The sequence below is a fragment of the Ptiloglossa arizonensis genome, chromosome 2 (assembly GCF_051014685.1).
Source record: "Ptiloglossa arizonensis isolate GNS036 chromosome 2, iyPtiAriz1_principal, whole genome shotgun sequence".
NCBI classification, from domain to species: domain Eukaryota; kingdom Metazoa; phylum Arthropoda; class Insecta; order Hymenoptera; family Colletidae; genus Ptiloglossa; species Ptiloglossa arizonensis.
This window is the reverse complement of record NC_135049.1, coordinates 7,970,327-7,986,305: the sequence shown is the minus strand read 5'-3', so window position 1 is coordinate 7,986,305 and position 15,979 is coordinate 7,970,327. Positions and strand designations below refer to the sequence as shown.

Sequence of the window (15,979 nt, the reverse complement as noted above, 5' to 3'; positions counted from 1 at the left end):
AAAATTGGCTCACGTACAAAATTACGTACACGAAAAAGTCAGTGAATAGATGAAGATCTACAACCTCGGTCGAGACTCAGAGCCATCTTTCTTGGAAAAAAGATTTTCCTTTATGTATGATGGGATCGAAGAAAAATCATTAATTTATTACGTGTTGGTGTAACGAGACAATTATAGCAACCTTGCAAGTTGAATAATTGATCACAATCCAAGAAAAATGGTAAAAGAAACACTGGACTACATACGGCAAGAATTACCCAAGAAAAAATTCTGTAATTAGGATGTCCATTTTATCTCACCCTCCTTACTCAACGACCTTAACCTCCATAGATTATCATTTCTTTCGATCCGTACAACATTCTCCAAATGGACAAAAAATGAATGACGACTGTCATGGCGGGAACTTCGTTGGAAAATTTTTTTCATTAAAACATTCTTATTTGTTTTGAATAAATAATTAACAAGTTACCAAACAAATGGGAAAGAATTATTTTTAATAACGGAGAATACGTTTTGGATTAACAATAAGTTGTTTCATCATTCTCTTAAAAAAGAAATAAAATTGGTACAAAAAATGGTAATCACTTATGATTCGACCTAATAATTTCTCCTACGTTGATATTTATGATCGAAAAGTTGAAACAAATTTCAGCTACTTTTGTACATTTTTTCGTAAACTTTACTCAACAGTGTCGTATAAATAAAACAATGTTACTCGTCTTTCTTTTATTTCACATTGTTATACCAATCGGTTATTAGAAAAATATCATAGAAACAATCAAGTATTTCTTAAGCAAACGATGACGAATAATAATAAACACATCAGGAATTTATTGTAATCGTTAGAAGTGCTGATGTTAGGTTTGTTCACTTCAATCGACGGCTCCACTTCGAGCATACTGAAATTTATTGTTATTTCGTCCCAAAATGTCATTCTTTCGGGAAAAAAGTCTCTTTGCACAACAATTTCTGTATCTCTATGCATTCCAATTTGCAGAAACTCATGGGAATCCTTATAATCGGGCCATTCGGGCACTCTCCATGCACTTGGTACTCTATTAACACAGAACAAAAATCATTGTCAGTTCTTAAGTAGCATAATATCGAGTAATTAAAAAAGATTGTGCTTTTAAGTGAAATTAAAACATCTAATAAAAGAATGAATTATTTTTATACTAAAATGCAATTTACATTGAAACTTTGGGAGCCAAACAGTTATAGAAGTGTTTCAATGAATTCAATTTTTTAGGAAAAGTAGATTGCATAGAAGTTTCAATGAGAACAAATAAATCAAAGTTTTGGAATATAACAATTTTAGTTTTAATAGAATTCATAAAATATAAAAATGCTTATTCAACGTGAACATAGGATATTTTAACGATATGTTTTTACTGGTATGTATATGACATATTGTCAAATAAAACTAGTATATTATAGTAGTTCAATTTATTTCGTAAAACTTTTTAATAAAAGTTGTGAGAAAACTGTTTGTATGAAATCGTGAAATATCTGTTCTATAAGTGCAGCTTTTAAAACATATCGTAAAGATCATTTTTTTTTCCATAAAAATATCATGACGGTAAATATTATTTTCGTAAAAAAAAATAGGTCCTAATAAAATTAAAAAAAAGAGCAACTATTACTAGATAAAATTGATTACACATTGAAGCAGACGTGCAATAGTAATGAAATTGTTCAAAACGCGGATAACTTTTATATGCAAACCGGTGATTTGTTACATACGATTCCGTTTGAAAGTTTAATAACTATGCAGATTACTAGTGATCTTACCGATTTCATAGACCTTGAAGTATATTAAAGGGGAAGAATTCAAAAGTATTATAGAGTAAAGAGTAATGAATACTCACATATAATTTTCAACGTTTTATTATTAAAAATATGAGTTATTTGATACTTCTCTACGACTTAACACAATTCAATCTATTACTTTTTCCCCCGGAATATTCATAAACTCTGTTCTACGATCGTAATAATTATTCGCATTAGTAACAACTTTACAAATTTCAATGACCTTAAAATATATTGACGAAAAAACTTGTAATGTTTAAAAACTAAGTAATTACAATCGATGAAATGGTAAATAATGAGCATAATTACCATCCCCGTGTCTCTAAATTTAATTAATACAGATTTTTTAAAATACTAAACTGGTTTTAGTAATTAAAAAGAATTGAACTAAAACATTGTTTTCAAGTTAAATTATGCAAGGATCCATTAAAGACAATGTTTTGATCTAAAAATTGATTCAGTATTATGTTAAGAAATTATTATTATTGTAGCGTCCATTCTTACCCGTTGATAGCAAAGTTACTCCACATTTCCGTCATTATATTTATTATAGCCTCATCGCTTTCAGTGTTATGGAACATTAGATCCTTGAATTTTTCGTTCAATGTTGGAAAGAAGTAATTTAATTCGTCAGCATGCGCTACACCTGAACAAATTAAGTAGGTTCAAAATATAATTTTCACGTACGGTAACTCGAGACCATTCCGTACCATTTTCTACTAGACACGAATGAAGTATCATATGTTTGTAAGATACTAAAAAATGTTAATACAAAACTATCAAGAATATCACAAGAAACTTCATCGTTTTTATTATTCGATACTTTAAATAATATCGTCACAGTACTTACGTATATAATTGTAAGAATAAGTAAAACATAAAAAAAATAGTATCGAAGTGGCAACGGGTGAAAGAATGAAGGAAAAACAATCTATTAAATATTAATTAATACTATCTCATCCAAACGAAGTTCGTCGAATTTTATCGAGTTGATAAATGGAGCCTGAATTTCAAAGTATAATAGTGTGCGATCAATTTTACTCACCATAGTATATCGTTGTGTCAAAACTATAAGTGTTGCTGAACGTACCCTCGTATCCAAACATATAAAAGTAAATGCTGGAATTCATGACTGTCGATTGATAATTTACCGTCTTATATGCTGGCCATACTATCAAGGAGTCACCCGTTGCCTGTAATATATACACGTTTATGAACAAACTACGTGGTAATCCATAAATGCACATCAATTTAGTATTTATTGATACCAATGCTTCGATGTATCCATTATATAGAAAGATGGCAGACACACTCGTATACAGAATGTCCCATTTAAGTTGACACAACGAAACATTTGATAATTAATTTAAAAAAACAGGTTTGACATGTCTTTCGTAACTTTTTCTACGCGTGGCTCTTCTCAGGTTAAAATAAAAAAAAAATCGACTCGTACAATGAATCCACGATCAACACCGATTATATGCAAATGCACCGTATATAGTGTTGCATTACAATGGAAGATTCGTTGCTGACGAATTACGATCTGAGAACAAGCCATACACGTTCATTTAATTTTTGTCTGCAGTTGATGGTCACTAATAGGAGAGATCGAAGGTAACAAATATTATTTCTACTGATCGATTACTATTGTAACGTTCGATTTCAACATTTTTGATCGTTCATACCAATACGAAACCCATATCAGTGAAAAATTGTATATAATCTTTTTGTTGCAACTTTTTAATAGATAATTTTTCTACTCTATGTTTATGTAACGATGTTTAACTTCTGCCAGTAGAATTGAACGCATGTTGATAAGTGATTATCAAGAAGAATTATGACTATTTAACGTCAGACGAAATTTATGAACTAAAAAAAAATATATGTACAGACAAATGGTTTGGAACATTTAAGTAAAATAGAGGATACAATTGAATGTCACTTGTGCAGAATGATCGAATTAATTCTGTTTTTGTCTGCAAAAAGTTTAAAACTTCTACATCCAATAGAAGTCTATATTTTAACCTTTTACAATAAATACCTAAGAATCTCGATAATTGCAAATAATTTAAAAATACCAGCACATTTTATGCAATACAAAAGACATGTTTTCTCGTAATCCCAGTCGAAAACGATCTCTTTTTATTTCAGTTTAAACTAAAAATCGCTACGTATCTCGCTTTTAAATGAATTGGCGGTCTCGATTTCATCGCTTAAAAGCGAGAATTGGTGTAGATGTAGCTACTAACTATAGTTATTACTATCTACTATTTTTGGTTACAATTTCATTGGTTCAACAACCAGTGTAACCATCGTTTCCATTTGTCAACATAATGCGACAAACGAGTTTCTTACGCAATCTTCAAGCTTACATTTATCGAGGTAAATATGGCGTCAATCGCGAGGTTAGGTCAAGGTTACGTTACGTTTTACTGCATTTTCTAAGTTATTTACATTTTTATTTGTTGAACGAATCTCACAGTTGATGCCATAGCTTCTCAATTAAGTAATAACATACCTGGACGATATTCTGCCAGAGTATTTTAGTATCGTTCGATTTGAAATAGAAGTCTGTTACAGCGTTGACGAAAGTAGATGTGTTCGTACATAGCTGAGTATATTCTAGTAGATAGGGTATATACAGTTCCAAATTGTCCAACAGCTCATCCATCGTATCCTTGTAAGCTGCAGTTTGAAACAACAAACTTGTTCAGAATTACTTAAAATTACAACTGGATCCCGATAATTGCTAGATCCCGAAACAAAAGCCAGCTACATTTTCAAAAAAGAAAGAACGTCAATACGGAATTGAGACATTGCAGGGTTTTAGTTTACCGACCCTATTTTGGAGATGAAATACTAAGCTTTGTACTTTGAGCCGATCATACCAACAACAGTAGCCTATTCTGTATCTAATTGCAAGCGTTATGGAATTATTCAAATGGACATTCTATAAGCGATAGTTAAATATAATCAAGAATCATTTGACTCTAATCTTTCTAGATAATTACAAATTTTCAGGGCTTTGTGTTCACGATTGAATGCTCTTAATATTTACGCATTGTCATTATCAGTCCCTCGTCCTTGGTAACCCCTATTATAAAAGGTATATCTCTGAACAACTTATTCTTTGTAGCTGTTATTGGATGCACTGTTAGGATTCCGTCTTCAGACTCCGGTTCGATGGTTGGTCCAAAAGGACAGTGAGATTCTGTTTTTCCATTCTGTTCGATATATAAACGAAGCACTTTATTATTCGTTCAAAGTAATTTTCCTGGATCTAATTATGCTGGAGATTTTTCAAAGAAACGTTAATTCTATTTTGACGAGTAGACCGTTATAACAAAGAGAAGTGTTCGTGGCGCACGAAATTCTACATAGAGAATAATTTCGATAAAAGATAAGGTTGTTCGAATTCGAAAATGTAAATTAATATCTTACGAAAGATGCGATCACACTGCCGAACTTCTGCGCATCTACAGATCTCATGCATCGCATTATGTCCTCGTCCTCCTCTTCGGTTAGCGATTGCGAGTTTTTCTCCATTTCGCAAGGGAAACAGTCTAACATCTTGGCCGCTTTTAGTGACTTTTGTCGCATCCATGTCTTCTTGTTCAAGTTCCATGGGGCGAATATACTTCCGCTCTGTATTATGTATCTATGAAACAGCCCTTCCGTTTTCTTGGTAAAAGCCAACGTGTGAACGATAGCGGCTCCAACGCTATGACCCCACAACGTCACGGAATTTCTATCACCATGGAAGGACTCAATGTTCTCGTGTATCCATCGCATAGACATTAAGACATCCTTTATACCATAATTGCCTGGCGACACTTTGTTTTCCGTGCTGAAAAATCCTGACGGAACAATGAGAAATAAATAAGACATAGTAAGTAAGTTTTCGAGATTCAGTTGGAAGAAGAAAGAAACGATTGGAATACCGTAGGTTATCGCAAAATTTGTCACAAATATGTATATATTCTCACTTTATTAAATTGTTAAATAAATTTCTTCTAAATAGAAACTCTGGTGAATATAAAGATTCTTAATTGAAGCATTATTACTAGTACGATACAAACGCGTTAATGTTAATTAAAAGTTCATTTGGCGCCAGAAAAGTTTGGAGAGGATTGTGTGTGCCGACTTGAGCTTGCTATAGTTTGATCAAACTAAACTAGTTTGAAGGTTACTTAAGCCTATGGGGAATGATGTTGTTGTTTTGGGGAATATATTGGAAAACATGTCGGTGTTGGACAACACGTCGTGAAAATCATGGAGAATTGGGAAATCATTTACTCGCATCACTTGTGACACGACAGCTGTGTCTTTACACAAACACTATCACTATTGATTATATTAGGCAGGTGTGTAGCCTCGCAAAGCAAGATGTACCGATAGAGTCTACGAATGCGTCTCAAATGCATTTTGCATCTCGTTTTATCGTGTTTTTGAACTTTTACAAGCAATTTAGCCAATAGTGACAATATGCCTGCGTAGAGTAATGCGAGTGAACGGTTTCTTTTCTTTTGTACAATTTTAGCTTGTAGAATCCTGATCAACTTTTCACAAAAATTCTAACTCAAAAATTAAATATTTCCAAAATGTTCTTTGCAATTTACAGTCATTGTCATTGAGGAGTTATCTATTAAACTCAACAGTCTTGTCCATTAATTTAGTAATTCGAACTTTTCAAAATACTCTCAAATTGTTTTAATCATTTCCAAAAATTTTAAGGACGTGAGAATTAAATATTACTATTTTTGCATTTTTTGCGAATATGATTAGCAGTATTTGTACAGTAGAAAGTAATTAAAATATAGTACGTATTGTCGTAGAAATATGTCTTTTCATAACCTAAAACTAGTAACTCTTAACGTGGTACTATATTCATTTAGACTTTGCACTTGACAGAAACAATTTTAAACGTAATGTAAAGACCCAATTTCGTGCAGCGACAAAAACAATTCGTTTCAATGTCAATATTCGCGTAAATTTTATGAAAAGCGAAAAGAATTACTTTCAAATGTTACTCTTATTTGCAGAATATTCGTGACTCGAAGTTTCTTTGGAATAAAATAATATAATAGATGCATTGTTGGATAAAGTATTACCCAGTATGTTAATGCGATAGTTCATTGTAACTAGAATTACGTTCTGCTCCATCAAATAGTTCGGAGGATATGTATGGCTGTCACTGCTTCCCTTCATATATTGCCCGCCATTCACGAACACCAGTACTGGAAATTTGTCCTTCGTCGTCTTCTCTTTCTCTGAAATCTAGTAAAATCTCTTTCGTCTCTTTAATATTTAAACAGTATGAAAATTGAAAAATAAATAAGAGATGTTCGCAGAGTGAAAGTATCGAAGGTGCTAAGTGCCAAAAGTGGACAGATTGAAATTTTTCTACAATCAGGTATTACACACCATTATCAATAATGGTTTTCTTCTAACATATTTATACATACGTATATATTTTCTTATAGAGTGTTAGCAATGGCATGTAGCCATTAGAGAGAGAATGCTGTTGAGTATTTTCAACCTACGATTAGAGATCGTTTAACCCTAGTTTTGGAATTATAGGCATCAGAAAATGGAAGGAAATAATAGATAATTATAATGTACTTTCATTCTAGTGTTCCTTCTTCTTTGTTATTATTAACCTAGATCAGATCTAAGCCGAACCATTATTTTTCACTCCGGAACATTCATTGTTAAGACCTTGGATAAAGGCCTTATTTAAGTCGAGGTTTATGCTACGGACAGGTACGCGCTATTTTAAAAGAACATCTGCTGGCAGTGTTCGTACCCCAGTCAACTAATTGAACGAGGAATTAGGACCACATGAGTCGCCTTATTGTTACGTATTTTCTATTTTTCTACCGAATACCTGCGCTTCTATCGTCCTAATGTCTTATTCTTCGTTAGAGATTACTGTATCAAAAAACAATGGCAGTAGTCAACTGCCCTAGAGGCAAAACCCTATGGGCCCAACTCCACTGAGGTCTTTCACGTCGAGGTCCAATACCGTCATAGAAGGTATTAGCTGGATGTTCGTTTGAAGAATTGCCTCCAACAACGAGAAGTTCACAGTTTAAACGATCCTCATTCGTGTATTAGATTATTGCTCATTACTTCGTTATAGTATATATCGTTAGATACTAAAGTGAGCTAACTAAGAAGACACTTGATAGAAGTGAAAACCGAGATTCAACACACGACTCAATCAATATTATTTGATTTTAAATTGATACTTTCTATGCCAAGGCTGTTAGTATTATATATAATTATTAAAAATTCAAATCTATCTAATCTTGGCACTTAGTTCATTTGGTATATTTTAAAATTGTTATTTGTCAGACACGTAATAACTTTTATATGCCTTAACAACATGTTGATATATGCATAATAACTTTTATATAATAAACACAGGTTTAACTTGTCCATTAATTTAGTAATTTGAACTTTTCAAAATGCTTCCAAACTATTTGAATTATTTCCTCAATTTTTAAGAACGTGAGTATTAAACACTACTACTTTTTCCAATATTTATCTCTTGGTTCACCATGACCTATAGCAGGATTGGACACTAAAAATTAGCTACTTGAATAATTCCTTTATTTTTAAACACGCAAACAAATGTTCCAGACAATAGTTGTCTACTTTTGTATAAAATACTGTTTTCGACTTTAAGTGGAAGCATCAACGACGTGTCAATGTCACCAAATTTTTTTTATCGAAATGATACATTTGGCTATTTATCGTCAATAGAAGATACAGAGCGAGTAAAACGATCTGTGGTTCCAGGTCATCCAAGACTCATTGGAGGTCAGGCATTGAGTAAAATATTTCATTTTAACAAGCTTAATTACTCTCGAGTGAAGAGAATTTTGCTCTATGCAAGTTTCATCTACAGAATCTTTTTATGTTTTGAACAACAGAGAAACTAATCAGATATTTTATTTCTGCTGAATCACCGTGTATATACTGGTTTGAAAACAATTCCGTGGTTTTAGATTTAATTGTTTTATATTTGAATTCAGTTTGAATTGGTTGAACACATAATATATAAATGATTGTTCAGAGCGGAACGTTGGAATTGAAGTATAACACATCACCTTGAACTGTTTAAATTTAATTAAATCACGTGTAGACCTTGTGATCCAATCGAGCTGATGTCATGTTTTGGTACGTTTGAGTTGCGCTTTTACGAGTGAAACTTCCATCCGCGAAACTTTTACAGAACTCGTTACAATTGCTATTCTACACTTCGAAATTACTTTCATTACAAAATTTGTAGATACGATGATTGGTTTGTCTCGACCGCTTTAATAAAAAAAGATGTCAGAGAAAATTTGTTCGTTTTGAAAAAACCATTATTATAATTAACGACTTCTTCCCCAAAGGCAGCTTTTCTTTTCTTAAGTTTTCAAGTTCACTAAATATTATAATTATTTTATGTTAATTGCATATTTCTAGCCGTATGTTGACCTTTTATAAACCTTGAATAAAAAACATCACTAATATTTCAAATTTTGTGGAAAAAATAGAAATTATTCAATTTGCGATGTCAACATATTTTCGCTAAATTTCTTGTGTACAATTTATTTTTTAAGAATCGAATTTAAAATATTCTACAATTAACCTACACTGTTACAGTGTCTCGACAAATTGTTCTATTAACCACTGTTTGTAAATACTTACTCTGGGTACAAAAACGTTAAGATATAAGCAATCTTCGCTACCAAAAGTATTTCCATTGACATCCGCTTGAATGCATATTGACCCATTTTTCGTGGCATCGTAGGAAGTGTTCCATGAGCGATTCCATGGCTGTGGATTCTGTCAAACATGTAGCACAAAATATGTATGATAAAATATTTTAGAATTCTTATGAAATAGACTTGCCACTATCCCATTTGCCGAGATTCTTCCGATGAAAATCAAATAAAAAAGGATCGTATTCGATTTTCGCTTATACGTTACGAGAATCATTTCTGAAAGACTTTCAAATTGCATATAATTCAAAATAGTCCAATACGATCATATTTCATCTTATTTTCATCTCCTTGGGAATCTCTTATTACTACTATCGTAAAGGTATAGTGATAACAAACGTAAAACTTTTTAATTTATATATCAGTTGTCGTACCGATGACTAGTACATGTAGCATTGCTTTAAAATTTGGCCAATTGGATTTTTAATTCACAAACTAATCGATGTTTGCTCGAACAGAAAAACATGAACAGTGGTGGGAATAATTTCATACGCTTTATCGAGGGACCAACACGTTCTAACGAGAAGTGACTATATTAGAGTCTGTCCTACTTACTATTATACAAGTTAATGATTTGTTAGGTTCTATTAACGTGGAACATTAATAGAACTAATGTCGATAAATGAAAACAGACAGCTATTTGAAATTTCTCTCTAAATTTCACAGAGATACGATATTTCATTTCTTGTCCGCTGATTTGTCGCACTATGGTTAAAATAACTCGCATTATACGGTTATAATATTATTTAAGAAAATCAATCAATTACACGCAATACCTGTCTGGCAGAAATACCTGTAGATCATGTAATGTAAATCAATACACATTAGGCTATTTCAGAAAGTATTGTGTAATTTTATAATCACTTTTATTCATTTTTTTAAAAACCTTTATAGAAATTAAGTAATCCGTACACTGGTTAAAATTCTTTGTGTACCTATTGTCATAATATATTACCTTGCGTTTGTTAATATTTCTATTGTCCGTTCAGTTTATGTTTAGAGCAAGTTGCAAAGAAAGTTTTGTTACTTTTGCTTCACTCTTGAAAACAATAGTAGAATTCTATAGTTAAAATTATAATTCACCCAGTTTATAGTTCACAAATTGTTTCGTTCGACTATGACCGCTTTCGAGCAATGTCGTACTTAGAACCAGCAGGTTATTCCAAAACAGCAAATTATTATTTGTTGTAGCTACAATTTATTAAATTATAATTCTAAGGTGTGCAATATTTTCTGGGATATCGTAAGAAATGAAATGCAATTTTATTTGTTCGTTACCATAACACGCGAAGACAATTGAAACAATAATTACAGTGAAACTCTAAGCACATTTATCGAGTATCTTAAATTAAAATCTAACAAGGAAACATTTCTGGGTGCAAGTATAACTTTTCAATACACGTTATCAAATTATAAATTAGTGACAAGAAATAAAGCCTCTTTGAAATCTCGAGAGCAACTCTAAACTGTTCGTTAGTTATCTTGTTGACAACTAATAACCATCTATATTAATTTATTGACTTAGTCAGTAGAGCAACCATGAAGAATCATAAATCATTAACATGTACAACAATACTTTATGATTTACGCATTAAACTAATTATAGAGCCTTTCGGTGATAACCAGCCACTTATCAACACAGGAATATAAAAAAGATAATTGATACGAGAATTGCGCTACATGGATTAGTGATTGTAAATCATATAGCAAGTTAAACAGTACAATCTGAAAGTGGAACACCAAAGATTTAATCATTCGTATTTATAAAATGAAACTCAATTTCTTATCTGAAGGAACATTAGGTTACGCGGCTAGTATAATTATTGTGATATTACTTAATGATAAACTGCGAATATTATTCATACAAATACATATTTCTATGGTCAGAAAACACTCTAGTTGTAAATCACTGATAAATACTGAATTTCAATCAATTTGTATTTTGAGAAATGTTTTTCATTCGTTAACATCCGACTGTTTCAAATTTAGAAAAAATACTTGTTTATTCAATGTAAAAATAATGTTCAATGCCCTCTTAGTACCACATTTATTTTGTTAAATATCATTAATTCCAATCGCGATACATTCAATTGAATAAAATCAAATTTGTTTATTTACAATAAAACGTCATAGTAATTTGGGTAATGTTCTTACCGTGCATCGACAGTTATCAAACTTAAAAGTAGTAACTGAATAAAAACATACAATAGTTTGAACTTAATTAATAGGTTGCTCGATAAGTTTTGTCGTTCGATAAGAAATGGTGTAGAGGCTTGCAGCTGCGGTTTATGGCGGGACCGTGCTTCGAGTTTGTTAGAGAAATTGTCGTCATGGCTACGGCAAGGGCCTGTCACCGTGGGTCAGTTTATTTGTTGTTCGACTCGAGGCACGGAGCAAGTGATGGCTATTTCCCGTCATAAAACACTGCAGGCACTTGGACGGGGACCCTCTGCACAGCCTGGCACGCGAGGCCCTGGCGCGGCCTTGTTGCGTCATTCGGGATGCTGGAAAATTCCAGCCCAGGCCTGCAGGGGTTTGGACACCCTGTCTACGTCGCGACGCCCCCACCTAAGCCCCATAGCGATGGGCATGTCTTAGATTCGGCGGGACTAGGACCCGTCGTAATTGGTCAGGCATTCGTCGCCACCCACCCTTAATTCAAGGGAGTAGGGCGAACCGAGGCGACGTTTGCACTGACCCGAGAAATCTTAGACTAGTGCACAGAATACCACCAAGACAATAGAGCCAAGGGTCTACGACTAGAGAGTACAGAGTATCGCCAAGGGTTTACAGCCAGAGCGTACAGAGTACAGCTAAGAGATCACGGTTAGAGTTTGGCCTGAACGCACGGATTGACGTGTGAAGCTTCCTGCGTTAGTTCCCATAAAGAACTTGCACTCCTCGAGGGAATTACCAGCAATCCCTCGAGCCTCCACGGAATCTTGGACCTTCGAGGAAGTTCGGCAGCCGGCTTGTGCATCCAGTGAGGCGCCGTGTGCGAGGACAACGCTCAACACCCCCCTGGACGTGAGAGCAGCAAGCGGCGGAGACCTCGAAGGCGGCACTACAACCTACATCGGTCCAGCCTAGCGGACGACGATCAACAACAGTTAGTCCTTCCAACGGGAAGGTGGTCCTTCGAGTAATCTATAGTCGGCACCCATCGTGCAAACACACTCAATGCTCGAAAGATCCTCGAGATCTACCACGAGCAGCTACAAATGGAGCCCTTAGTCTTGTATTTTTTTCAACACTGAATAGTATGTAAATGGTTTTACATAACAGTATGACTGCTTGAATTCATTTATAGTGCATTCAGCTAACTGAATAATAATTTTATTGACTCTCAAGAACATACTATGTTGCAAGTATATTACACCAAATGGTATCATGTATTTTAGCATGAGAAACATTCTATATATACAAGGCTGGTTTGTGAATAGGTATACAAAAATTTGTCTTTTCGTTTACCTTCGTCGTGTGACAATATTTTCCTTCCATTACAATTTTATAAAATAATAAAAACGTGTTCGTAATGAAGAAAATGCTGCAAACATTCATGATGCAGTCGAATGAAAGTGGTTTTTGGAAATATCAAAAACATATTCAAACTTAAGTATACCTTTTAAGTACACCTTTTAATTTTGAAAACATCGACTCAACGATATTGCTCCTTTGTTACAACCTAGAGTGATAATTCTGTAAATAATGAAAATAGTTTTGCTCTTGAACTTTGCGAAACATACTTTGAGAGACAATAGTCTAAAGCATAATTCAAAGTTTTAGTCTGTTTCGATATTACTATAAGTTCACTTTCAAGAAATATATCTTAGCATAAACACATAAACTAATATTGTTCGCAATTTAATATACACTCTGTTTAATAAGAGCGTGACCAATAAATTGTTGTACCCGGAAGTAATTACCAGGAAAATCCAGTATTTATTAGGTTCAATTTGTACTCGATAAGACATATTTCTCATATTTGGAGAAAGATAAAAGAGAACCTTCGGATGCTCTCGAGGAGTTTGTTACGCTAAAATTAGTAGAGCCATATACAGGCTGTGGAGGGAATATAACTATGGGTATTTTTTTACAAATGTATCACTAGCCGTTAAACTTTCAAAGGAAAAAGAAAAACGACGATTGTTGAAACTATTCGCAAAAATAGAAGAGAGTTACGAAAATTAACGAGACAAAGGAAAGACAATACGTCACGTTTCACAATAAAGTTATACCGCTCAAATGATTGCACTTCGACAATTTATAAAGCTGACCTCGATAAAAAACTGGTTCTTAACTCAATGCATATATCTGTAGAAATTGAAAAAAAATAGTGTTCGCATACCAGATGCAATTATACTATAGCACCAAATAGGGTGTAAATACTATAGCACCAAATAGGGTCAAATAGCCAGAAAATACACTGCAAAATTCAAATCTCAAAGATGGCCTCTACATATATTTTTTAGTATCCTAGACTTAACCGGGATAAATGCATGGATTTTATATAAAGAAATGACGGGAGGAGGAACTTTTATTTCAATTGGGACAAGAACTTGCTACCGAATATCAAAAATAGCAACAGGATAAAATTGCGAAAATAGTCACAACTATAATTACAAGGTTTTTCTGAATGGAAAACTTGGTAGATAAGGTGCTGCAACGACAATAAAACTAACAAAATTTGTTTAAAATATAAGCCTGTATTTTGTCAAAACTATGATTTTTACTATGAAATTAGATATTATCTGTACTCTGTTTGAAAAAATATATGTTATTTTAGAGGCTGGTTATTTGACCGGTTCTTCAAGTCTATTCAAATACACAAACACATACATGTAAGAACTCCGCCTAGTTTGGAGGTAAGTAAGAATAATTAAATAATCTGTATAATAGATACACTTCACATATAGGAGAAGGATGCCTTACTTGGACATGCTTGTACAGATTAACTTCTTATTCATTTTGGTTTTTCAATTAATTTAAATTTTGTATTGGTACAATAATAACTATTGTAACATGTATTATAGGCATTGTTTTAATATTACAAAATACGGTCAACTTTTATATACGGAAGTACAACGTTTGATTTGTTATCCGATGTAATATTAAAACCCACCGGCTAGTAGGTTTACAACCGAGAAAGTAACATATTTTAGTGTTTTATATATTTATGACCAAATATGATTATTTTATGGCATATTGTTAAAAAAAATATTTGGCCTTGATAATGAGGTCACGCGTATACATGATAAAAACTCTGCGAGCCACGATGGCCGAAATACTTAAATTATTGCGCCCTTGGTTGCTCAAATTAGACCGGTTCGATTTAAGTATCACTTTTGTTTTCTACTTCTTCTCATAATTTCTCGAACAATTTAAATGCATTCCGAGTACACACTGTGCGTGATGCGGAATATATTTTATACGTTAAAAATGGAAAGAAAAGTGTAGAATGCAAAAAGGTAGAAAAATAAGTGTACAGTTTAAGTCCTGGAATTAAACTTTTTACTGTATCACATGCTTATGTTTAAATATAAAACTTGGTTCATTTAAATACGAAACCTAATATTTCATCTACTTGTATAATGTTACGGGCCAAAATTAAAGTATCAACCGATAGTCCCACTCGAGCAACCAATCTCTCAATTTCGCCCGAACCATTCGTTTCTATTTCCCGAAATAATTTGGTGCTAGAACATTATCAAAGTAAAATTTCTTTCTCACAGTACTGCCTAGTAAACACCGACCAACGCGCGATAATATATTTCCCATATATTCGTTAGAAATGTTACGATTTAAAAAAATTAAAAAAATGGTCCAATTGTATCAACCTTCTCCAATCGCGTGTACACGCGCATCTCTTTGCTGTACGTTGAAAACCATGGTCTCTAAAAATGATCGAAAACCTCTCTCAAACTCACCCTGAACCTCAGGTCACCTATAGGTGGCTCCGCGTAGGGGATACCTAAATACTGTTCCACGAGCTTGCCTCTTGTACTTCTGCTCCATAAGCCCTCAATTTCACCAAACTTCGTCATAACTCGAGCCTTGTACGCGTTCAAATTACTCGTAGCCAACAACAACAGAATCATCAAAGACCATCCGTGATCTCGTTCACCGAATGCACCGAACCGATCGCGCGTTCCGTGCATTTTTCCAGAGAGACCTGTTCCGTGATGTCGCGAATCTCGAAATGCACTGTACCCGTAAAGCATGCGCAAACAAGTAATACCGACTAATTGCATAACGTCAACAGATGCCGGTAACGCGCATCGAGCGACTCGCTTCGCGTTGTCTGATTCACGCGCGGACCAACTTCAGTGGCGCGAAACCAACAACGTCCGGCTCGATGCTTTAACAAAAGCACTGCACGTTTTCTATCATTTTCT

General features: G+C 33.6%; 1 protein-coding gene across 1 annotated transcript; it reads right to left on the bottom strand.

Annotated features, from left to right (window-relative positions):
• Nucleotides 1-517: 517 nt before the first annotated feature.
• On the bottom strand, nt 518-15,812 carry LOC143143149 (esterase FE4). The gene is made up of 9 exons (XM_076304099.1): nt 15,512-15,812; nt 9,511-9,648; nt 6,921-7,086; nt 5,251-5,666; nt 4,868-5,033; nt 4,328-4,494; nt 2,855-3,002; nt 2,314-2,455; nt 518-1,055 (listed from the first exon to the last, which is right to left on the bottom strand). Exons 1-9 carry the CDS (start codon nt 15,803-15,805, stop codon nt 779-781), a joined length of 1,914 nt encoding a protein of 637 aa, XP_076160214.1. The 5' UTR covers nt 15,806-15,812; the 3' UTR covers nt 518-778.
• Between the last annotated feature and the right edge of the window lie 167 nt (nt 15,813-15,979).